General features: G+C 35.9%; 1 protein-coding gene across 1 annotated transcript in view; it reads right to left on the bottom strand.

The window, feature by feature from the left end:
• TRAT1 (T cell receptor associated transmembrane adaptor 1) overlaps nt 1-27,099 on the bottom strand; it is a 36,963-nt gene that overhangs the window by 8,348 nt on the left and 1,516 nt on the right. The window contains exons 2-4 of the mRNA XM_072743492.1: nt 14,732-14,839; nt 7,744-7,780; nt 1,309-1,370 (exon numbers count right to left, since the gene is read on the bottom strand). Of these exons, the coding sequence (XP_072599593.1) occupies nt 1,309-1,370; nt 7,744-7,780; nt 14,732-14,839 (207 nt within the window). The remainder of the gene's footprint in view (nt 1-1,308; nt 1,371-7,743; nt 7,781-14,731; nt 14,840-27,099) is intronic.

Below are 27,099 nucleotides of genomic sequence, written 5' to 3'. Positions count from 1 at the left end.
TTTCTGAAAAGCAACACAGAGGAGTGATGTTTCTTGAAGCATCATCCATGGGAAACATGCATTAGATTCACCTGGAGATTTGTCAACTAGCAAATTCCTAAATCCTATTCCTAAACACTACTAAATCAAAATCTGTGGGGTGGCACCTGTGCTGCCTTAGATATGGAAATTGCAGATATGGTGCGCGTTGCACCACCAGAGTAGGTAAGAATTAAACTCTCAAATATTACAGGTGGATATGAGGATTATACAACGTGGAACAGAAGAGCAAGTTATTTTTAATAGGTTAGTCTTAAGAAATAGTTTTGATTTCTCAGAGTATACAGATTAGAAGACACTTTACAAAGAAAGGAAAGACAAAGATTTAAATACATTTTTAAAATTAAATAAAATTTAAATCCTTTAATGGTCTCACATTCCTCATTTTAGGAGGATTGCATAAACAGAGATTTAGATAGTTTTGATTTCATATACAGAGATTCAGATAATTAGTTCATTCCTAGAAATTTCTGTTAACCCCCAATTCATGAATTAAGTGAAATGCTTGCAGGGCAAGGATGGGGTTAAATGCTAGTGGTTAAAAAAAAAAAGATAGATAGATAGATAGATAGATAGATAGATAGATAAATAAATAAATAAATAAATAAATAAATAAATAAATGCTAGCAGTTACCCTCACAGCTTCTCTCATCAGAAATCTGGGATCAGATCATGGAATTTAGTGGCATTTTGTTTTGGGGTGGTTGGAATGTTTCAAATAATAAGGGGTGCTGGGAATTGAAAAGTACTTGTTACCTAAGAACAAAAAATGTATAGCCTAGTCAGTGTGATTTAGCTCCTCTCTTTCCCCACTTGCCATCAATGTAGCCCTAGGTTCTCTACTTAACATGAGCAGCTAAAACCAGAGAAGCCAGTGAACATGCTTGTTGTTCCAGATTATTCACTGTAGATTTGCTTTTATAGACAGAACACAAAGCTCTGTTTCCTTGAGCCATTTTCTGTCCTAGAAATAGCTTTATTTCATAGAATTGTGTATGTCAAAATTCAAGGTAATAGTCTTCCTGTATTCACATTTCTACTACAGTAAGATGAAGAGACTATAGAAAAACAGGATATTGCAACACAATTGATATATGCAGCTTTAGAAATATATACTAAATAATATGCTAAACATTATTGAATCTATGGTTACCATTGGGATATTTAAATGTGATTGCAACCAAAAATAAGCCACCTCAAATGCTGTGGAAAGGAGGGGAGGGATATTAATTTATAAATAAATACAATTTCTAGAAAAGTAAAACTTACCTGGGACCATGTCATCTAAGTTACCATAAATTGGTGTGTCTTCAACATAATACTCCTCCTCCCTATAATAATGAAAAGCAATTGATCTTGTTAGAACCCACTTTACACATAATTCTTAATTCCTCAGCTAAATTCTATATGTGATAGCATGTTCTTGTTTAACCCCCGCCAACCAAGGTAGATATGTTATGTGCGAGTGATTGGATGCAATGAATGTTCACGAATGCCTATATGCACGTGTGTGTATATATTTTTGACCTTTCAGGAAATAATAATAGCAAATGCTTACTCAGCACTTAATGTTTGTCAGATGCATTTTATATTTTCATTTATTCCATTCTAACAACAATCCAACCAGACAGGCACCATTGCATCCCATTTTATAGATAAGTCATTTAAGGCACAGAAAAGTCATATAATCTGAAGGTCAGAAGACTAGTAAGTGGCAGAGCTGGGACTAGAACCTAGGTTATCTGTGCTCTTAACTGTACGTTGCACTGCCAGTTTACTTGCCCTGTGTATCACTATGAATAATCCCCTAAAGCTATGTTTACTAAGTAAATACTAATTGAGAATGATGCTTAAAAAAATAAGAGGCCAAAGAAATACTGTAGACTCAGCTTGACTGATACAGTAAAATGATTGATCACCTATTACATCCATGTGGTGTGCTAAATATTTTTTATATATTATCCCAAAGTCCTGGGGAAATTCTGCAAAAATATTATTTCCCATTTTATAGATGGGAAGTCTGAGAGTCAGAAAAATAGATTAACATTTTCCCTAGCCTTATGTGTAATGTCAGCAATAAGTACCAATTCTGAAAGCTTTTCTTTATGCCAGTGCTCACTCAGCCCTCAGAACAACTCTGAGATCCACCCTCCTCCCCCACCCCCTATGTTTTTTAAATCCCTACTGTGTATATAAGGAATTTGCAACTCCAAGAGTTAAATTGTCCGAAGACAAAGATAGTAACTAGCAGTGCTAGGATTGTAATGCTAGTCTGGTCCAAAAGCCCTGAATACTATTTGCTCTTGATGTTTGATTAAATTTCCTTACAGCTTCATCTGAGAAATCCTTTTAGGATTAGCCTAGACATCCTATCATTGTCACCAGACAACAACAATGGCCCTGGTGACCAGCTTTCACGATGACAGGCTGGGAACAGAGGAACATATCAGGCTGCGAGAGTGGCATTTCATAAAATAGTAGCAACTGCTTTAACTTTGAGATTACATATCATCAAGAACTGGAGGGAATTGCATGAAAAGAAAAAAAGAACACTTATCTCAAGGCATATTTTACTCCCTATGCTTCTGAAAGAAGACACAGTATATGTAAATAGTAAGTAGGTGTCTTTAAAAAAACAGATCAAATGATACTTGTATGAAATGGCTTGAAAAGTCCAGATGCTGGCATGTATATCTCTCATCTGATAACAAAGGAACTCATCTGTAACCTTTCTTTCCATCAGTAATTCAATACAGCTTAATATTGGGATATGGAGTAGTCCCTGTTCATGGTTTTTCACCGGCTGCACAGAGAATATAATAGCAAAAGGTGAAGAATTTTTAATAAGACAATCCATCCATTTTCCTAGCTCACACAGATAGCAGATACAACCTGCAAATGATAAATCATGTCCAAAAAATGAATATCATTTCATTCCCTATGAATGAAAATAAGATGTGATTTATAATGCAGTGCCCTGTGTCTGCAGGCAGGTCTCAAATGATTAATCATCCCGAATAAACTATTATAAAGGAACAGTTGCCTAACCAACAAATTAAAAAACATATTTTTACTTAGCAATGCCAAATAGCTCCAGCCTATTTCAAATATCTAATAAACTTTAAGCACAAATGTTTGGTAGTGTTTTATGTGGAAGATCAATTACTATTAAAAATAGATTAATAAATAAGCCCATATCCCAGAGGCCAGTGCAGCGCTCTGAACATGGCCTACTGACCAATAAGCACATTTATTGATACTCCAAAATTTAAAATAATATTGATTGTATTTTTTGCTAGGGTCCAACTTTTTCTACTTTCATGTATTTTTTCTTAGTCCCTATTTTTAAAGTTTTAATATCACCATTATTTTTATTGTTAAATCCTCTTAGAAAAATGCTTAAATACTGTATTATCCAAGTAGATTAAATAAGTAAATTAAAAAAAAAAAGTAAATTCAATTTTTAAAAAATCATTACTTCTATCTGAATGACTTTGGACACAAATTCTCTGAGTTTCAATTTCCTCATTTATAAAACAAGTTTATTAAACTATTTAATCACTATTGTTCTTTTCAGCTCTGAAATTCTATGATATAATTGTAGGGTTACAATACCCAAAGAAAAATTAAAGATATTTCTGTAAAACTAAATAAAGCTATTTTAAGGGGCTGGGAAATAGATTGAGGAAAGAGAAAACTTAGGGGTCTATCAGAAATTGGTTTGGTAAGTGTTATCTTGATTTGCTTAATAGGTGCTTAAACTGGCAGATATGTGCTTGGGCTCCATTCATGTATAAATGTTATACATTTAAACACATTTAAATGTTATTTAAAGCCATAAGAAAAGGTAAAACTACTTTATAGAATGAGTATAGATAGAGAAGAGGTTCATTAGATGAGCCCTGGTACTCTAATGTCAAAGGTTCAGGAACCAGCAAAGGACAAAGAGCCACTGGTGAGGAGGAAAACTATAGATGAGAGGACCTGGCCTGGAGAAGTGTTTCAAGAAGTAGACAGTGTCAATATGTCAAACTCTACAGATGGACTACATACAAAGACACTAAGATTTGGCCATGGGGATTTCATTGGCGACCTTGATGAGGGCTGAGCTGGTGGATTATTGAAAGCAAAAAAACCGAGTAGAGTAGGTTAAAGAAAAAAGAGAAGAGGAGAAGCCAGCTAATATGGACAGAATGTAGATGGAACTTTCATGTTTTGCTGTAAAGCATACAGAGCAATGCAGAGGTAACTGTAGGCAATCTAGTACCAAGAGAGCTCTTCTTCTCTCCTTCCTGCCTTCCTTCCCTCCTTCCTTCCTTCCTTCCTTCCTTCCTTCCTTCCTTCCTTCCTTTTATGAAACAATACTGTTATATACCAACGAGAATAATACAAAAGGGATAGAAAAAGCAATGATTCAGGAGAGAAAAAGGAAGGTTGCTGGAGGGACATATTCTTGAGTGCATGCTCACTGAATTTTTGCTTTCTTTGGCAGGGACCATGCCATGGGTGTAGGTATCTTGAACTTGAGGTAAGAGGACTAAATATAGACCCCTGGTCCTGGGGAAGGGTATGAACCTTGGTACTGGCTTGGATGGTTGGAGACTAAGAAGTGAATCCAGTGGCATTCCCTGTGAGGGAGATGATTAATGTACTCTCAGAGCTATGCTATCTAATGCTAAACTTTTATTCTCTTGATTAGTGCTCCAATTTTTTTCTAATATATCCACTTCTTTGTGATGTCAATTAAACACAAGGTACTTATATTGCCAGTGCTTTGGAGCACTTAAAAAAAGGGGGGCGGTCTTTTGGCAAAGCTTTGCCAAAGCTTTGCTGGAAAGGTCAGCCAGCATGAAGAATTCTAATGATATGGGGAAAGACACGCAGAGCAGTGACACAGAGATAGGGGTGACAAAAAAGACAATTGAGAATAAGGTTTTTGAAACCTATCTGTACTTCTCAAGGATTCTTAAGAAGGAATACTTGAAGGGACTGGGCTACTTGCAGTCACATAGGGGTGGAGGTTGGCTTATGGTTATTTGTACATTAAAACAAGTAAACAGAAGGCTGGAAATCTTGGGGTTATTTTGGTTACAAGCATGGCAGTGATCACAATAAGGGCCTTATCCGCACAACCACTTGCAAGTCTCAGATGTCTAGGAAGGCTCCCAGTTCTCTCATCATAAATGTCCTCAACCTTGAGAATGGGTGAGGAGGACAGCTAAGACCAAAAGGCAGGTTCAGGGCTAGGTTAGTGTGTTTAGTAAAGAGGGGAAGTGAAAGGAGCTTGCAGAGTCCCAGAAATCTAAGAAATCATCTTGAGGTAGGAGAATGGCTGAGACGAGATATGTTTCATCAGAAAAGCACTTTTCAGTACCACCCAGGAGCAGACCATGCAAAAGCTGCTGGGAATCTTCCCTGAGGTTTTTGAGAGAGACTCTGAAACTGAGGAGTCATGATAAATTTCAAGTAGTTGTAAACCTGAACTGATTTTCTAAATTAGGGGATAAATGTAAAGCAAATGGGCTGGAATTTTCTTAGACCTTAATTTTCATCTGATAAAGCAATATTTTTTTCAATCACCTATGCTTTATAAGGAAAGTATTACCTTATAATGTGTATTTTTCAGATGATAGAACTGAAGTTCACCGATGCTTATTTTGCTAAGACTACCCAAGCCTTGTAATCACAAGAGTCTGATTAAAATCCAGAATTGTCTAGATCTTAAATCTATGATATTCTCACTGTATTAGCCTCCTAACACAGATCAAAAGACCAGAATTGTGTAGAATGAGGTTTTAAAGGAAAAATAAAGTGGCCCCGGGTAAATACCAGGAAGTGTATACCTGAGTTTCTGTTACATATAAATGCTACATTGTTCTTAAAGTGATCACAATTTTTGACCTACTAGCGCAGGAAGGGCAAGGATTTAGGGAAGCAGGAAGGTAAGATCAGAGAAACAAATTTCTTTCCCCTCTAGCATGGCTTCCTACCCAAACCAATGTTGAATGGGGCAGAGACAGGGTGCAATGGGGAGCCTTAGCCTCAAACCACCCAAGAACTGAGAAGCATCTCCAATTTTTTTTCTTCTACCTAAGAAATATAGCCTTTATTTCCACTTGCTGTTTTAATGTTGAAGTTTTAATGGCTGGAAATAGTTTTACATTTGTTTGTTTCCTGAAGCCTCCATGTCCTTCCTATAAAGGTGATTTGGGCTCCCAAACTACATAATCAGAAATCGACAAGCTGTGAAGTACATACATAATTAACATGCCCACCACTTATTATAGATAAAATCTGCATTGTGTATTCAAATTATGCCTAAATTGAGATTTATTACAATAGATAATAGATTATTAAATCCACAAGGAACAATCTGCATTTTTCCATCTTTGCAACTCTTGTCTAGCACAACTCCTATTTGTTGAACAAATATTTATTGAATAAATGAATGAATGAGTGTTATAAAAGAACCAACCTCTTTTTCACACTTGCCCTCTGGGTAAGAGCCTGGTTACTTTGAGGTGGGTATTTTACCAATTTTTCATTCTAACTCTTACCATCTCAATCCAAGAGTACCAACCCAATCTTTAGCAGAATGATCAAATCACTAGACTTTCTATCACATTGCATCTTAATTGCCTTTCAAATGACAAGTGTCAAATCAATTGTCCAAGAGATTAACTTCCATGTGGAAAATCCATATAGGCTTTTCTTTGTCATGATGTTTGTTGTTACCAACTCTGCAAATACTCTTGATATGAGATAAGGCACTGAAAATTATCTCCTGTTATAGAATCCCATGTTAAATCATAAAAATAAAGATTTTCTTTTTTGTGTGAATCTGCCTACAGCCTACATCCTGCATCTGTCAGAGATATTTCTACATGGAGAAAAATTCTAAAAAGACCTTTTAGAGGCTAACAGCTTATAATCTTACCTACCCAGTGAGAAAGCTCTGTGTTTGTGAAAGACCTTTCTGCTTTTCAGTCTACCATTTCAGAAAGGTCTTGAAGAGTCCTGTAGGAAATTCTCTATATTTAGATGTTTTTTTTTATCCTAAAGGAGAAATCTCCAATTTAATAACACATTTGGGTCAGAATATACTGTACAAGAAAATGAAAATTCTTTGCTATGATTTACACCTTAAACCCATTGGGAAAAAAAAAAGAATCATACAAATTTCTCTGCAATTAAGCCAACAGGTATTAAAGAGAATCCATTATATCTGTAACCATATATTATTTTAGGGTTAATTTATCACATTTCCCCCATTGATTGACATTACTCTTAAAAACAGCACACCGCAGAGCACTTTTATCTAAGTATATATGTCTTAAATTTTATTAGATATTGCCAGATTTCTTCTCCAGCCTGGTTTCTTAAGAGCCCCACAATTCCATATATAATTAGACTGCATTCTTACAATTTGGGCTAAATCCATCTGAAATTGACAGGAATTCTGTAGATACCAGATTAGGATCTCATTTTGTCCCTTAGCCAGTTCTCTTATTGACAAAGGCTAAGTAAGTAACTAAGGAAGATAATAGCATAGCTTTTGATCTTCAGATAGGAGTAAAAGTGAATAAAATTCATTTCATTTTATTTTTACCCAAATATGACATTGCGGAGCCAAACCTATAAGCAATATAGAATCTGTTACTTCCCCTTATTAGTTGGGAGTCATATAACTTATTTTCTACTTACCTGGGAATATAGTCTTCAGAGTAACTGTACATTTTATCTGAAAGATATTAAAAATAGACAAATTAAAAGAAATTTTGACATACATTTGTTAAATCTTCTAGAGAATTGTGAAGTTGGTGAGGGTAGCTTAGCCTCAGTGTCAGTTCATATCTTAAATCAAGACACTTGGCCACCACAACCAAGGTCCTCTGCTTTGGGCCAATCGTATATATTCTTTCTTGGTAATTTGAGATTGAAATACAGTGCAGCTTGGAGGTAATGTAGGGCCCAGATGTGTTGCCATTTTATGCAAGGGAAACAGCAAACTATGAACATGGGGACCTCCACCCATGCCTTTCCTGTGGGGCAGCCCATCATGAGTGGACCATACTGTCCTTTCTGCCTTCACGTTTCATGAAACACCTCTGCCTCCTTCTGACAAATTTCCGTCTTTGCCCTTGCTGATTTGAATAAGCTTTTCTTCCTTACCCAAAACAAGCAAATGAAAACAATGACACACACACACACACACACACAAAACCTAGAAGACTTATTTATTTATTTTTGAAGTGTCTGTTAACACTTCATGTTATGTGAACAGCAACATAAAAATTATGTTCAGGAAGTTTCTCTGGTTGTGATTCTATCTCACCCACATGGTGCAAATAGAAGGAGAAAGAAGATTATATGGAGAAGAGATCAGGAAAAAGCTGGGTATACAGTCTAAGGTAATCAAAACATAGAGTGACTTAGAAGAAACAGTATACTGGTCTGCAGTAACAATACTGACCAGAGATCTGAGGTAAGATCATAAAACCATGAAAAAAATTCTGAACCCGGGTGCCTGGGTTGCTCAGTGGACTAAGTGTCTGCCTTAGGCTCAGGTCTCAGGGTCCTGGGACAGAGCCCCATGTCAGGCTCCTGCTTAGCCAGGGACTTGCTTCTCCCTCTCCTTGTTCATGCTTTCTCTCTCTCTCGCTCTGTCTCTCTCAAATAAATAAATAAAATCTTAAAAAAAAAAATTTTTTGTACCAAGTCTCAGAAAGTAACCCGCTGTTGAACCTTGAAGGTGGTGGTTCAAAGGCAAATAAAAGAAAATATTCTTGTTTCAAATTAAATATATGTATTTAAACTTGAAAAATTATTTTTAAGAATTTTTTGGTGAAAAGTAATAGATTCATAATGAATTATTGAGGGAAATTTAGAAATTAAATTTAGTTTTAATAAGATCAATGAAGAAGTCTTTATTATCTGTTCATCAATAAATGTTCTTAGATATTGAATGGATATGTATACTATGACATTTATTATATTTTGACTGGGTATTAGTCAACGTGGAATTGAATAGAAAAATTTTGCAAAAGCTATTTCTATAAAAATGAGGCCCATTATTATCTAAGTCTCTGGAAATAAGACAGAGAAAATAGTAACCAAAGATGATCTTTCAGTTTTAACATATAAAAAATACCGTGTTTAGCAAAAATATTTCAAATGACTGAATAAGTCACCAAACAACTAGAAAGATTATATTTAGTTAGATTTATATGTGATGAAGTTGAAGTATTCTCCAGAAGGGTCATTAAATGTTAGAGAAACAGTATTGGAACAAACTATTAAAATCATCATATTGGAGGATAAAATGGACATGTCCCATGTCAGTGTATTTGGAAGAATTAAAATATATATATATAAGAATTTAGTGAAATCTTAGCCTGATGTATTATGGGAAAAATTCAGGATGAGAGATGAAAAGACTTTGGATTTGGTTAGCAGCTCTTCATGCATTTGCCATGTGACAATATGCAAAGGAAACTCTGATTCTCACTTTATCCATAAAATAGAGATAATAATGCCTGTAGCATATGCAAAGATAGGGAAGATAAATGAGATAATTTTTGTTAAAAACATTTTAGAAAATGGCAAGATTGATTTCAATATTATACCTTCTAAATCCAATCATATTGTCAGTCACAACTTAATTGTGCTGATTTGAATAGAGTCTCTTCATTAAATGGATTAGCTGAAAACAAGCTGATATAATTAAAATGCTATTTACAAGATTTATAAATAAAGCTTGATTTGTAATGAAATGACCAAATCTCCCTTCTGGCAAGAGGATTGTCACCAAATGAGTGTAAAAGAAAAGATAAAAATTAAACAAAGAATTTGAAAACAAAAATAATGACATGACTTAGAATAAGAAAAAATAGGCACAGAGTCAAATATTTCCCCACACAGACTAATATTTTTAAAAAAATAGTATGGATTTTCCAGTGAGAAGTGCTTGGAGTATGAATGTTGGTGCCTGGAAGGTATGTGTATGTGTAAAAGGATAGCTTTATGGAAAGAAAATGTTGTTGGATATATTATCAGTAAAGAGAAGCAAAACAAGGTTTGGACCAAAAAGCTTTGTGGGAGGAAAAGGAAGCAGAAGCAACTCTATGAAGGATATGATATAATGATGTGATGCTTATCTGGAAGAAAAAGAAACAAACAATGTAAGGAAGAAAATAAGTATTGGGTAAATGACATTGTCCATGCAGACTAATCATATTTTTTTAAAAGATTTTATTTATTTATTCATGAGAGACACACAGAGAGAAGCAGAGACATAGGCAGAGGGAGAAGCAGGCTCCCTGCAGGGAGCCTGATGTGGGGCTTGATCCCAGGACCCCAAGATCACACCCTGAGCCAAAGGCAGACACTCAACTGCTGAGGCACCCAGGTGCCCCTCAGACCAAGCATATTGAAGAAGCACCCTGAAAGGATCTTGAAAAGAGTTCAAGGTCCTCTTAGAATTTAAATGTGTCATCTGAAGCTGGATGATTGTGTACTCCTGTGGTCTTAGTAATTTCTTTCTCATAGTAAGATGTGTGGTAGCATATGATTTCTTTAAATGGGGGAGTGCTAATCAAAAGTTTTCAAGGTTGGAGCCAAGGAGAATGGTCAGCCAGGCTCAGGCTCCTGAAGACTGCTCTGTCATGAAGGCTTATAAGCTTATTTAAAATAAATGGCATGAAAAAACAAAAAAATAAATAAATAAAATGGCATGACTTAAAAGCTGGCTAATGATCTCAGTGATATTTAGCAAAATAAAAAGCAGTTTTTATATTGCTATGAAGCAGTTACGTTTGCAAGATTCTGTGTTGAGAAGAGCTGGGTGAGTTTTTACAATCCTCCCTGTGATTCAGACACAGTCTCCTTGCGGTCAGGTTCATGGTTGAGAGCGTGTAAGCAAACATTTCCTTTTATGTTTTCTCCTTTATAGTGTTTACCCTTCCGTGTGCAATACATAACAACAAGAAACAACAGCACACGGCTTAGACTCCATAATAACATTTTTGGATACATTCTTCATGTGAAAATGTGAAAAAGGTGCCATAATTTTCTAGGGAGTGGGAGATACACTGATAGGACTTTGATGTATGAGCAAACCATGCACTTACTTATCCTTCTTCTCGCAACAGAGAAGAAAGGTTGGATAAAGAAAATGTTTTGGATTCAAAGGAGGACACCGCTAATACATTCCTAGCAGAAAAAGAAATAAATATAATCCTCCTAAAGAACAAAGAATCACCTAAAAAACGTAAAGTTTATTTTGGGGAAAGGGAAAACTACATTACAAAGCCTCTAGCCAGCTCTGCTGCAGAAAACATCAAGGAGAGGCTTATCATGTCTATCTGATTGAATGTGTAGATATCGCATTGTTGCTGGAATGGAGATTTTCTTTGGTAAGCTGTTTAATACACCAGCAAAACTTACTCTCCGACTGTTCGCCATAGGTGGAGTCATCTCTTGCAAGTTCCTTAGCCACAAAGAATAGCACAAAGATGCAAAAATAAAAAGTTCCAGGAGGCCAGATACAGGGGCACTGCGTTCGCAGACCAAGCGGCAGAAAAGCTGGCTAATAAATAGAATTGAATCTCCTCTGTCTGGTCTGTCTAGGAGAAACAAAGCCCAGAGGAGCCTTTAGTGGGACTGGAAAGAAGTCAGCTTGCAGAGCTTTTCCCAGAGCCACCTGGAACCTCTGCGTGAGACAGACAGTGCTTTTTGCTCCTGTGGACTCGCAAGGGTGGCAGTCATTGCTGATGCTTGGGGAAAGGGTCAGGAGAAGCTGGGGCACTTGGGAGAGGGCTGCAGGGAGAAGAGGAGGAGGGAGGGGAACAATGGGCCTTTGGGCATCAATGAGCATGGCTAATCTTGCTAATAAAATGCAAGATGCAGGGTTGTGTGCTCACCCAGGGAGGGCAAGTTATGGCTCAAATAAAATAAGTTGCAGTAGGCGAATGGTTAGAACCAATCCTCTGAAAGCCTACGGAGAACTCTCTAAAATGCACCTGTATATGACTTAAATGGACACAGCAGTTGTTGCTAAAAATTCAGGTTGTTGCATAGACATGTTAAATGACACGGAGATGGGGCAGGAAGTGACCTGGAAGCTGGAAGGGACCTAGAGAACACAGAGATGGTGGGAGCAGGGAGGAGCCAGAGGAGCTAAGGTTCCCTGAAATACCCGACACTAAAATTAAATGGGATAAGATGTAGTCATAGCAAGCCCTTAACAAATACTTGTGGGAGGGGGGTGGGAAGCAGCAGGACCACCAAGAAGGGTGGGGGTGGAGGCTGTGCCATGTGCAGGACTCACCCCCTCAGTCCCCAGAACTGTGCTAAGGGATCTACAGAATTCTCGTGAGAACCCTGTGGTCTAGATGGTCTTTTTTCACATTTTGTAGACAAGGAAACTTGTCAACAAGGCAACTATGAGAAGGTATGTCTCTTATACAAGAGATCTCCCAGGTAAATATTGAAAGCAGGGTTCTAGTTCATGACAGGTTGACTTCAAAAGCCATGATGTTAAAAACAAATTGAGAGAAGTGAAATTGATTTTTAAAAATACAGCAATGAATGTAATTTACCATTTCTTGCTTTTAAAAAAAGTGATTTCCCAACATCCTGCTTTTAGACAAAGTAATTTATGGCATGCCTGAGGCAGTTAGGGTTTTGTACAATTGAAATGAAAAAAGAATTAGTTTTTTTTTTTTTAAAGAAAAACCCTGCCTTCCTTCCTTCTTCCCTTCTTTCCTCCATCTTTCTTTACTTAAAAAGTTAGTCTACTGTCTTAGTAGTGGTCAACTAAATATTGTAAGAATACAACTCCCCAAAGGAGTTCATATGGTGGCAAATGGTATGAATACAGATAAAAAAATTTCCAATGTACAAACTACCAAAAAAGAGAACTGAAAAGGTCACCACTTGTTCCCTGACCCCACAAAGATCCCTGGAGGACTGCCACTGGAATCTACAGAAGGGTGAAGTACTAGTTCACATGGTTCTTCTTGTCCTGGCTTCCATTTTAAATCATTTCACCTATATACCTCTTGATTCACCTTTTTCCTTTTTTCTTTTTAAAAAAATTTTATTTATTTATTTGAGAGAGAGAGAGAAAGCATGAGCAGAGTGGGAGGGGCAGAGGCAGAGGGAGAAACAGACTCCCCACTGAGCAGGGAGCCCTATGTGGTGCTCGATCCCAGGATCCCAGGATCATGACCTGAGTCAAAGGCGGATTCTTAACCCACTGAGCAGCCCAGGCTGCCCTCAATTCACTTTTTTCTAATTCAAGGGACACTATTATCTGCGTTCATAAAATATCTTAATGGAGAAATTAGAATATAGTCATTTTAAGCTATTATATAAAGAATGCTACTACTCTTAGCTCATATTTTTCTGTGGTAGAAGCTTTTTTCAAAGGTATTAGATCATGGGTCATTCATGCATCTGGCTTATGAAATTTGTTTGAGAAAACATTTGATTTAAAAAAGAATTACTGAAATCCTTGCTAATGAAAAAGCATTGCCTGCCTGCATTTCAGGCATAGAAATGATATAATAGAGATCCTAAAAGAGTGTTGGTTTTTCTGGCCAAGGACATTTGGTCAACAATGTAAAAGCAGCATGTGCTAGTGGAATCCATTCTGGGCAGAGAATTAGATAGGGCCCTTATCCTTGACTTTGCTATTGAGTAGATGTGTGACCTCAGCTATGCCACTTCACTTTCTAGTGTCTCATATTTTTTTCTCAAAAAATATAACAGTATATAACAGTATAACAGTTAAATAAAATTTTCTTCATATTTTATATTTGTGTTATCAACACTGAAGAAGACATTCCTAAAAGGATCAAGGACTGTCCCCAGAATCTGACCATTGTTCTAAATTAGCTTCATGCCTAAGGCAATTTTATTAACTTGGTTTTATTTCTTTTCATCTGTTAAAATGCACCAACATTTTCTTTTCTATTCATTATTACCACTGAAATGTCAGCTAGACTTTCATATCCATCCAACCATCCATCCATCCCCCCACCTCCCCCAACACACTTGTGTTGAATGCCAATAGCACACAAAGATCGTGCCAATTGCCGGGCATTGCACTATTTCAATCGTGTCCGTGAGGGTGAAAGCCAAGTGGTTAAAACTGCTGACCAGCTTGTTGAAAGGGAAAGCCAACCTCAGGAGTGTTAGATAATAAGCCTGTGGGTCAGCCTGTTGCTTTTCCAGTTCTCCGATCCTGATCCAGGATCCTACTGTGCTGCTGTACTTTGGAGGCTCTAACTGAATGAAGCTGAGGGGTTTGAGCAGACTGTGGAAGATTGACGAGCTAGTTTTCACTCTTCCCATAGTGTATCAGTGAGAACTTTTATGGCTGCTGCAGAATAGGCTACAATTTCATGAGCTGTTGAGTTGGAGGAGGAAAACCACATCTTATCAAGACAATTCCTTCCTCCTCTATATCTTAAGGCAGAGATAAAGCCGAGATTGGGAGTCTGTCTATATTCTAATATGATTGCATTTTTAAATTAGGAAAAGGGTGGAAAAAATATCAAATAGATTTCCTACAGATAAAAATATTCTATTGCATGACATTTCATAAAAGTGTCTTTTTCTATAGGTTTTCCAGTGACTTCTTTCCATTCAAGCTGGTCCTATCTGGCTATTTCTCAAAATGTCTTACCTTGTCGCTGCTTTTCCACATAGTGGGAAATATTGAAGATCAGTGATACAACCAGAGCTAATCCCAAAAAGGCTAGAATTATCCAGACATAAAAGCATTCAGAGCTTCCTGGAAAAAAACAGACATACGTATATAAAATAGCTGCTTACCAATTTGTTTTAAATTAGGTATTCCCACAGTTAAAACCATAGTATTTATTCATAATGAAGAACAAATCCCCTGCCAAGAAATTAATTACCAGTGACAGACAAAGGATTCTTACAGATTTCAAATGGGTATTGGTGATAAGTCCCTGCATTCAGCATGGACAAAAGGAAGCATATTTCCCACAGTCTCAGTGTTGATGAAATGAAAAGACATTTTCAGTCTAACTGCTAAAATTCAACAACTGGTGACTGATTATAAAAACTTTGGTTCAAAATTAAGAGCATCCAAATTATCCAGAATCATAATTTGCCACACTTTTCCCCTTTCTTTAGTCATCAGATATAGTTATACATACTTTCATTATTTATGGGTAACCACCTATCCCTATCTATAAATCCCAGGAGTATAGGATACTGTGTGTTGTGATAAAACAGTAATTCTGGCATCATAGTAACCTAGTTTTGTCAAGACTGGCCACAGGGTATTTTTCTCATACGATTTAGAGACCTGTGAATGGGTATTGGAGAACCAACTATGCTTTTCTTTACCTTTGTGAAGAGATTTTTTTTTTATTTCTCAGCCCTTAAGGGGGTTTTGTGGGATAGTGCCTGTCAGTTGCCCTTGATTATTTATGGCAAGTTTTACATGTATATGAGTGATTTCTAAGATAATAACCTTGATTTTTATATATAAGTATATGTGTATTATATATAATGCATATATAAAAAATATATATAATGCATATATAAAAAAATAATACCCAAGATAATAACCTTGATTTTTATATATAAGTATATGTGTATTATATATAATGCATATATAAAAAATATATTTGTATATAAATATATTGACTTTATGCATAATACATGATATGTATATGTGTATACATTAGTCTATACCATATATCATAAATATACTAAATAAACATTACATATTATGATATACTTATAAATAACATATATTTATATTACATATATATGATATATAATTTATATATTATTTCTTTATATAAATATATTTTATGTCTGTATATATTATAGTTTCATATATTTATATATATATAAATTAGACTAATCATCTTAGTAGTCAAAGACTCATGTGAATGCTGACCCCAGAAAAGTAACGTATGATTCTATAACGCTATATATTTATGTATTCAACTGATACCAGACATCTCTTCTGTGTGAGGAATGGGGCCCTGTTTGGGAATCAAAAGTAAAGAAACGGGATCTTTGCCTTTGCCTTTGCCTTTGCCAAGGAACTGTTTGGTTGGGGACGCAGATGTGTAAACACAATCAGAAGTCCTATGTGACTGTAGCTGCAGCAGAGCTTATATTCCTTCATGGTCTCAGCTTCCTACATGACTGCCCCAAATCAGACATCATCCTCAGCTCTTTCAAAGAAATCTAAATAGCATAGTATTAGATACAATAAACAGAACAGGCAAATCCTTAATGGGAGGGAAATTAGTTTTGCTTCCCTATTCTGTCTTTAAATCAGCAAGTAAAGAATCCCTAGACTGAAATGTTCTTTGTGTGGCTCTCTTTTACCTATTTTTTATATCTCAAATTTGATGTTTGAATTGTTAATTTTTTTTTGAGTACTTATTGACATTGCAGTGTGTTTGTTGAACTGCTTTCAGTGGTCCTGTTAGAGGAGGTCGTTCTTTTCTGTCTCTCTCTTTCTTCCTTTCTTGACATCATTTATTTTTAAATGAACATAGTTAGGCATCTAGATGACTAAATATATAAAATAGATATGCATTTGTGATATAGATGTACCTATATGCATATAATTTGAATATTGCTTATTTATATATTCTTTGCTTTTGTTTGAACTAGCCTGTGGCTCTTTAAACACCAACAAATCTGTCTACTGCCTCTTTAATTCTGTACTATGTTATTTAGATGTTCAAAATACTGTAAACTCCACAGGAAATAGAATGATTTCTGCCTTCTGCTCTGCAGTGCCAGACATACCATACATGATTTAGAAAGATTTTAAAGAATTAGTTAATAAATGGGAAAAGTTAACTGATTATGGTAGTGAAATGTATGGTTTTATTTTCTTTAAGGAAATTTTTATGTCTCATAAAGAAAATTGAGAAGATTTGAATAGTCTTTAATCCTCCAATAGACCCACTAATTAATGTGGTTAAAAACACTAAGCTTTGGAAGGGACTTATTTATCCCTCATGAACATAATCTCATACTTACAAGAATTCTATAACATAGTAATCATTAACTACTTAAAATATACTAGAAATTCTAGGTATTGCGTGGTACTGCCTATATTCCTAGAACCGTTTCTTTGACTTTTGACCACAAGTGCCTGCTTGAGTATAAATTTTAAAAATTCTAGCAATAACAAAATCTAGAATAACATGTGAGATTCTCTATTAAAGCATAAATGGGTCACTAACATTTTACTAATTAGCCTTTTTAAAAAGACTTACCAGTGTGTCTGGGGGATTTTTACCATGTTATTGTGTTATTTTTAGTGGCAGCATGGAATTACACAGTATGGCTGTAATATAATTCATCTACCCACCTCTCTAAAATGGACATTTTGATTTTTTAAAATGTTTTCTCTTACAAACAATAATGCAACACACTTCATTGGACAGGCATCTTGGGCATATGTGGGCTTATCTGCAGAAAGAGGCTCCTCGGAATACAATTGCTGGATCAAAGGAAATTTTTAAAGCATGCTTTCGAAGAGAGCTTGTTCCCCACCTCCCATTGATAACAGTCCTCTTCAGGTAGTTAATGTAACTATAATTGTGAACAAATGGGGCCAGCAAGCTGTCTCTTTGCCAGATGGGTCTCAGTTTCCCTCGCTACTATCACAACACAAAGGTATTCATTTTCTGCTTTCTATGACCAAATTAATGGTTAAATCAATGAATTCTGTTATTAAAGACTTCTTTTCTTCTTCGTGTATATATCACTTAAAGACCCACAGTCTAGATGCAGTTCTAGGTTCTTCCACATTTTAAAACTATTAGAGGACATATATTTGCTTTGGAAGGGGCTTATTTATCCAGAAAATATAGAGGACGCTATATTTTCTATGGGATAGATCACAATTATCAATTCAGGATATTCAGTCTGTCAAGTAGACTCTAATCACTTATCGTATTTGGTGACAAAGAAATGAACTTTAGTTGCTACACAGAGGCCAAACATGATATATATATATCATCCATGTTCAATATTAAAAGCAATTAGTAAACTCAGACAAGCAAAAACAGAAAAGCTAAGACTCAACCATAATCCTATGATGAAGAGACAATCACTGTGAACACCTTCCTTCATATACTTCCAGTCATTTGTCTTTGTGTAGATATTGTTATGGACAAAGACATAATATTCAATTATTGACTATACTATTACCTATTTTTCACTCCAATAATTTATAGTGTGTTTCTTTTCCTATAAATAAAATATGCTTTCATATCTGTTAGCTGCCAGATATTCCATTGAATGAATTTTCCATAATTTATTTAAACAATCCCTTATTGTTAGGCCTTTAAGTTGCTTGTGATTTTTACTTATATAAGCACTGTTGTGATGAATATCTATAGCTAAAGCTAAATACATCCAACCTTAATTTTTTTCGACATAAAAATTCTTAACTTGCTAGATTGAAGGACATACATATCTTAAAGGATTTTAATATAATGATGGCCCAGGTTTCAAAACACAATACTAAGCAGACCCTTTTCGGGTTGGTCTGGCCTCTGTCCCTGTTGTTTCAGCTGGCCCTGATTTTATGTGCATAGCTATTTTGGTTCATCCACACTACATCAACTGCCATTCCTGGCAGCTACTATCTTTCCACACACTGTCTCATATAGTCCCCTCCTTTGTGGTTTTTCGGGGAAGTTGTTCTTTTGTCTTTTTTCTGGAGCCTCTGATGTGGGTCCTTCATGAGGAGGTGCTTGCTCCTATCTCTAACCTAAGCATAGTGACTGTAGAGGGTGAGTTGCTTTGTTTCAAATGAAGCATTTGATAGATATATTAATGATTTACCTTTGGCCAAATTGGGTGACTTGTAATCTTGTTTGAAATTAGTCAAATTCTAATTTTCTTTCCTTTCCATGAACTATTTCCACAAAATGTTACTTTAGATTTCCTATCTTTTAGGACCTGTTTGTTATGCCTGCGCAATAATATACCATGCTCCAATCACTCTGAAGCACTTAGGTTTCTCAATAGATACCATACTTACCACTTCATGCCCCTATGTCTCGGTATGTTTGCCCCTTTCCCTTAAATGCCTTTCCCCTTACCCATTTGACAAATTACTAGTCATTCTTCAGGACTACCTTTTCTTTGAAGCATTCACTCTATGCTACCTATCTACCCCAAGTGATATCTTTTATATCTCTCTATAGTTCAATGAATATTGAGGTAATATTTATCATTTGTATATTTATAGGGCATCATTTATATATTAAAATCTCTCTCCACTTGGCTGTGAACTTATCAAAGAATGGAAAGGTCATATTCATGTTGGTCTTCATGCCTCCATATCCTTGTTGTACCTATTTTTGTGGAGATTGAGATTTATAGAAGAGTGTTCCTCACTAATAAGATGCTCAATAAATGTTAACTATTATTTTTTTAATTGTATTTGAGCATGGCCAATATACAGTGTTACATAAGTTTCAGATGTACAACATTTCTATATGTTATGCTATGCTCACAAGTGTAGCTACCATCTGTGTCCATACAACACTATTACAAATCCCACTGACAGTATTTTCTGTACCTTTTATTCCCATAGTTTATTCAATATATTTCTGGAAACTATTGTGTTTTTTTTTTAAGATTTTATTTATTCATGAGAGTCATAGAGAGAGGCAGACACACAGGCAGAAGGAGAAGGAGGCTATGGAGCAGGGAGCCCTATGTGGGACTCGATCTCAGTACTCCGGGATCATGCCCTAAGCCAAAGGCAGACATTCAACTGCTGATCCACCCAGGTGTCCCTAGAAACTATTGTTATCCTAATTCTCATATTACTACCAGTAAGACTCCTATTTTTATTTCTGCAACCTATTTAGCACAAAGTACGTTCTTACTAAACATCTGTTAACTGACTAAATAAAAGACAAGTGGAGTAAAGATGGGCAATGTAATGACCAGGGCCAACAGTAAGGTTCTGAGCAAGTATGGGGCCTAAGCACACTCACAACCTTGGAGAGACAAGTTGAAGATTCTATTACATTTGTCTCTGGTACTATTGAGAAAAGACCTATCTCCCAGCAGCTGGAAAGAGATCTCTGTGAGAAGGAGGGTAGCACATTAGGCCAGTGTAATCTTGGTGAAAGTGCTCATCAACAACATCCTAAATCTTTCTGTCCTGAATCCGTATTTACCAAAAACCCTATAGACTATTTTATTTTTTCCAGGAAACTTGATACAAGGAATTGGTGCTAACAGCTAGTCAACTGATTAAATTTATGGGGTATCCACCCCTAGAAATATAAAATTTTATTTTCTTGTTTAAAAATCAGTCTTTGGGAGTTTGGTTAGGGTCAGTGAAATCTCTGGGAAAAAAGAATTTAGAAAACACCACTAGTTGAGGTAAGCAGTCTGAGCCAGCCAGATACAACCCTAGGAAATATATGCCTGCATAAAGCTGGAATGTTAATGACATAAGAGTCAGGGTAAGAAGAAATAATCTCTTCACAAAATGCACAATAACTTTCAGAGGCATGAAATGGGATGTGCTTTCAATCTCTTCAACTTTTCCTTGAAGACTAATGTTTCCATTTTTACTTATTAAATACACAAGCTCCTACTATGAAAAGACACAAATAAGGGTTTTCCTGTATACTGATAACATGGTTATCATAAATCAAGAGTGGCCTCATGAAATAGTTGTTCTGTCTGGTTATTATTAGAGGAAGAATGGACAAAATGTAACTGCTTAACATTCAAATTGTTTTAGACAATATCCATTATTATTTTTTCAGCCTAGTAAATATATACCATACCATAACACAATATAATATAATATAGCTTATGTAAGAACATATCACAACTAATTTTTTATAGAGCTGATGAGAAAGTTGCTTTGTTTGCATTTGATAGATATATTAATGATTTCCTTTTGGCCAAATTGGGTGACTTGTAATCTTATGTCAGAAATAGTCAAATCTAATTTTTCCAAAGACATACAGATGGCTAACAGACACATAAAAAGATGCTCAACATCCCTTATCATCAGGGAAATACAAGTCAAAACTATAATGAGATACCACCTCACACCTCTCAGAATAGCTAAAATTAACAGTACAGAAAACAGCAGCTATTGGGGAGGATATGGAGAAAAGGGAGCCCTCTTGCACTGCTGGTGGGAATGCAAACTAGTGCAGCCACTCTAGAAAACAACGTGGAGTTTTCTCAAAAAGTTAAAAATAGAACTACCCTACCATCCAGCAATTGCACTACTAGGTATTCACCCAAAGGAAATAAAAATACTAATTTGAAGGATACATGCACCGTGATGTTAATAGAAGCATCATAAATAATAGCCAAATTATGGAAAGAGCCCAAATGTCCATTTACTGATGAATGGATAAAGAAGATGCTGTGTATACACATACACACACAATGGAATATTACTCAGTCATCAGAAAGAATTAAATCTTGCCATTCTCAATGACATGTTTAGAGCTAGACAGTATATGCTAAGTGAAATAAGTCAGAGAAAGAAAATATCCTATGATTTCACTCATATGTATAATTTAAGAAATAAAACAGATGAGCATAGGGAACAAAAGAGAGGCAAGTCATAGAAAACTGAAGGTGGCTGGAGGGAGGTTGGGGGGCGGATTAAATGGATGATGGGCATTAAGAAGGTCACTTGTGATAAGCACTAGGTGTTGTATTTTACATGATAAATCGCTAAACTACTCCTGAAACTAATATTACATGTTAACTAACTGAAATTTAAATAAAAACTTGAAAAAAAGAAAAACAGTTTACTTCAGAAAATTTGTAATTGGAAAAAAAAAAAAAAGTCCTGTCTAGAGTTATTGCATCAAATACTAAGGCATATACTTTGGAACCTTGATCATTCACCCATGCACATGCTGAAAGGATGTAAAACTGATTTTGGAAGGAAATTTTCACCCTGCCTATAGGTTCTCCCAAGATCTACTTCTTTTTTTTTTTTTTAAGATTTTTATTTATTTATTCATGAGAGACAGAGAGAGAGAGAGAGAAAGAGAGAGAGAGAGAGAGGCAGAGACACAGGCAGAGGGAGAAGCAGGCTCCATGCAGGGAGCCTGATGTGGGACTCAATCCTGGGACTCCAGGATCAGGCTCTGGGCTGAAGGCAGACGCTAAACCGCTGAGCCACCCAGGGAGTCTCCCAAGATCTGCTTCTAAAGGGAGATAGAACTGGCTTCGATAGCTTCCTATTCTGGGACATGTCCCAGTTAATGTTCCTAAAATGTTTTAAGAGAATATCAAAGCTGTTTCCATTTCAGCTGACAATCTGCCCTAAAATGTCAACAAAATATTGAACTTCAGGTTGTAGTCAGAAAATAAAAATTAAAACACTTTGTTGTTCTTTTTGTTCTCTTCCATTTTGTACAGTTTCTGCCTATGTTATCAGGGCAAAATTAATTTTGATTTAAGGAAAAGAACCAATTGTGTGAAACTTGCTATTGAATTCATTAATTATAATGATTCTATGGACTAGAAGATATTGTTTAATGTATCACTTGGCATCTTAGGTAGAAGAAGCTGGGAATCTCAAGAACTGGCACATTTTCATTCTTATAGTTCATGTGATTATTACCATTGGCCATCTGTCTGTATTTATGTATCATTTCATACACAATCTATCTTAAGCAAATCTATGGGGTTATGGTATACCCATTTTTGTGGCCTAATCATATCCCTCCCTCCTTATTTTCCTTTGTCTTGATCTATTTGGTTATCTTTTATACTGTACTATATACTTCAATGTACTTTGAATACCTCTTTTTCTGGGGGAGGGGAAAGAAAGCAAATACATACATAAAAAAGAAAAATAGATCTCTAGAACTTATCCTTGAGAGAACTAACAATTTACTTCATACTTAGTAGGGTTTTTTCCCTTTCCAGTTCTCATAGCCTCTAGTATTTAGTATAGATTCAATAAATAGTTGTGGTTTGGGTAAATAAAATAGAACACTGTATAAAAAGGTATACTTCAAGGCAAAACCCCTCATCTTATCTTTATAATTACACTGACTCTAGCTATAATACACCCTACCATTTGTGCAAAATTGTATTTCAATTAGAAGTTTCCCTTTATCCTTTTTAATTAAAAGGAGCACTGAAAAAGTTGTATCAGCCCATTAATTGGGACAAGAAGATAATTTGCTCTCAACTACAAAGTAACAACCAAATCAATGTCATGAGCCTACATTTTGCATAAAGGTCTTAAGGAAAGTCCTAGAAATTTTTGTGAAATATGTTAGCAACAGTAAGGCAAGAACTTAGACCACACTGTACATTCTCCTAGGGCTCGGTTTTGTCATTTACTGTAATGATAAATTTGTTTCACATAATCAACTGGAGGTTTTTGAAAACACATGCCAAATTCTAAAATATGGAGTTGGTTTAGCATGGTCTCTGGTTTTCCTCTGATTTCAGGAGTCTCCAACTCCTATCTCACCTTCTTCTGTTTTCCAAGATTCTTTTCCTTGTATAATGTGATGTGAGCTTTAACCAGGAAGATTTTCATTTAGAAGCTTTATATTTCATGACATTCTGGATGGCTTTCATAATTTTTTTAAAAGGATTTTACTTTTAAGTAATCTCTATACCCAATGTGGGGCTCAACCTCATGACCCTGAGATCGAGAGTCACATGCTCCACCAACTGAGCCAGCCAGGGGCCTCAGCTTTCATAATTTTTTGATTGCCAACAATAAATGCCTCCATATGCAAAAAAAATTTGCATTTAGCTACTATGTACTAAATGTATTGACTAAGTAGCTAAATGGTGGAGATTTTCAACCTGAATGGCAGATCTATGTAAATGCTCACATGCCCATGCACACACATACCTTCACACCTTCCTTCACCCAGTTGTGTTCCATATGCAGTATGATTCTCTCCAGACCCATGTGGGTATCCATTCAGTGTAGAGAATGCTTCTTATAATATTAGATGCACCAAGTGCTCAAGAATTCTTGCCCAACAAATGCCATCTTTAGTATCATTATTCCATAATTGTAAATGATTCCCTTTAAAAAACTTTTATCAAAAAAAAAACTTTTATCAATTTAAAAAGAGCTCCCACACAATTGGAATTTAGTTCTTTACACTGTTAAAAAGCCAAAGGCCTCAGGAAGTTATTAGTGAGGCCATGACAGCTAGGAAAAGCATGATTTAAGTTTCTATCTAGCTTTCAATTGCCGGGGGCTAATTGGCTAATCGTTGTAGCTTTGATTACAAGAACTCTGACTCCTTTAAAGCCAATAGTAGTTGGCAGGCACTGTATCTGGAATTCACACTTGCATGTGCTCTGGAGGGAAACTCAGCTGAGCAAATGTATTGTTTTTCTGCCGGCAGGTTTGATTCATATAGAAGCCTTTGCATAACTAACAATGGAAAAGCAATACATAAATGCCTTGTTTTTCCCTCAGGGAGTCTGTAACTGAGACAATTGTGTAAGTTTATAGTATATGGAATATGGTGTTTCATGATTGTTTCTCTTCCTTGGCTTATAAATTCTGTCAGAGTGGTGACCATCTCCTTGTTGCCTTCCACAAATATGTGCATCCACTTTAGGCACACTGGAAAGTTCAAAGAAAAAGTTCTGCTATAACCATCCCTATGGATCCTATGAGTAACAAGAATTTTTCTTACTGTGATGATGGTTTGGTGTGGCACTAGGTGCATCCTTGATGACTCTTTGTGGTACGTTGTCAGTATTCTCACAGCCCCCCACTCCACCACTACCCATCCCCATTACCCCACCAAGAAAAGCCATTAGAGTCATAGATGGAAGCGCAGGAAGGGATTCTCAAATCCACTCCCAGGCTTTTGAGTCAATAAAATGTTGTTTTTAATGCAACATTGAAATCTGTCAACCTTAAATGAGTGTCTGTTATGAACAGAGGGTCATTTGAGAAATGGATGGTGATGGGGAGAGGGACAATAAGCAATACGGGGCATTGGCATGTCTGCTTCAAAGTGCACAGGCAGATTGAGGGTAGTCACTTACTCGCCCTGTGACTTTTTGAACCTCACTAAGCCAATTGTAAAGTTGGAGTTCAGATCCCCATCTGTGTGACACCAAGGTCCCTCTTTCTAGTACATCATGATTGCTCTTAACCAGCACTTACTGAATTTGTTTTTTATTTTTTAGATTTTATTTATTTATTCATGAGAGAGAGAGAGAAAGAGAGAGAGAGAGAGGCAGAGACACAAGCAGAGGGAGAAGCAGGGTCCATGCAGGAAGCTGGATGTGGGACTCAATGTGGGGACTCTGGGATCATGCCCTGAGCCAAAGGCAAGACGCTCAACCACTGAGCCACCCAGGCCAGGCGTCCCCTTACTGAATTTGTTAAGGAGAACATACACGTGGAATGAGGTGGGGGGAGATTTTTAAGATAGTATGTAATTATTCCTCCAGTACTGGACTACTTGTCACATTTATAAAGAAACTTGAATTGGGATTGGTCAACTTGAGAAATCCTGTTGGCATTGCAATGCTGCCAAAGTCCCTGCTGTTGATGAGTCTTTATCTGTATTCACTACTCTGTTTTATATACATGCTTATTGTTTTCTGTTGGAGAAGCACCTTGGTGAGATCCTCTGAAGATGCCATGGGTGTTTGGGAAACTGTCATCCAACAAAATTTTAACTACTGTGTTTCTTTATTGTTTTAAGAAGGCCTGTTAATTTTTTTCTCTCTTCTTTCTAGTTCTGGAATACTGTGAGAATTAAATAAAATACAAAAAGCCTGGAAATATGACTGATAATGATGTTTACTATTATTATTATTATTATTATTATTATTATTAGGGTTTTTTTTCTAACTCTACAAACCTTTGTGTTGAGGATAATGATGTTTACTATTAACTAGCAATTTATGGGCATTCATTTCTCAAAGCTGAGACCCGTAAGTGACAATCTTTCCTGGATTGACCTTCCTTAAAATCATTACCTAGATTAAATGATGAAACATATTGTCTTTGGCCCATCTTTAATTTAAAGAACACCTAAGTTTAAAAGATGATTCATAAATTAGTCCTACCTTGTCTCTAAAGGAAAGGCTCATTGTTCTCAGAAAGGCAATTGAAGCTCAAGGGAAGAGGAAACAGAGTAAAGACAATGAAAATCCTTTTTTTTTTTTTTTTTTTCGGAAACCAGCAATGTGTAACTAAGTGTGGATCACTGTGCAAACTAAATTAACAGTAGCCCACAGGAGTTGTTCTCACCAGTTGGTTCAGCTAATATTGATTTTATGTGCATGTAGAAACATGAGAGGAATTATGATATTGGCCCATTTATTGATATAGTAAGTGCAAAGCACATAGGCAGGAGAAAGGGAAAGGTTTGGGTTTTTCTTTTCTTACGTTGTTTTACTTAACTAGGAATAATTTTGCTTTTCACACTTTTTAACTTCACCTATCTAAATGTAAAAAAATGCTATCATCTGACTCTTTTTTCACATGAACGTTTTTTCTCCTCCTTTTAAGATCTATGGGTCTTTAATGGTATTTTCATCTCTTCTGTGGCATTGGAAAAGGTCTCAACTGACAATAGAAGAACTCCTGTATTACCTCTAAAGGGAAAATCTAAACTATGAAATGGTATGGAAGAAATGTTATCATATCCCTCATAAAATTAGAATTAATTAATCCTGAAGATAGTTGAATGTCATATTCACTACCTTTTCATTCCCACCCTTCCTGAATTCTCCAACACCATCCGCTCATGGCCACTGTTCATAGTATTGCTATATCTATTTTTTGCAGGCACTAGCAAAACTGGAATAGTTATTTTTGTTCTCTGCTAATCTATGAACCTGGAAAAAATAAAGACAGGTGTGCAAACCATATGTCAGGCTTATGCTCCCTGTGTGATGAATCCAATCAATTGATTCTAAAAGCCAGCAAACAAAATACTGGGAAGCAAATTCATAGAAATTATATATAATATCTTTACCCTATCAATGGCTCATACAAATTGATATTAA

Source organism: Vulpes vulpes, chromosome 1 (genome assembly GCF_048418805.1).
Source record: "Vulpes vulpes isolate BD-2025 chromosome 1, VulVul3, whole genome shotgun sequence".
NCBI classification, from domain to species: Eukaryota; Metazoa; Chordata; class Mammalia; order Carnivora; family Canidae; genus Vulpes; species Vulpes vulpes.
This window is presented reverse-complemented; position numbering and strand designations above follow the sequence as displayed.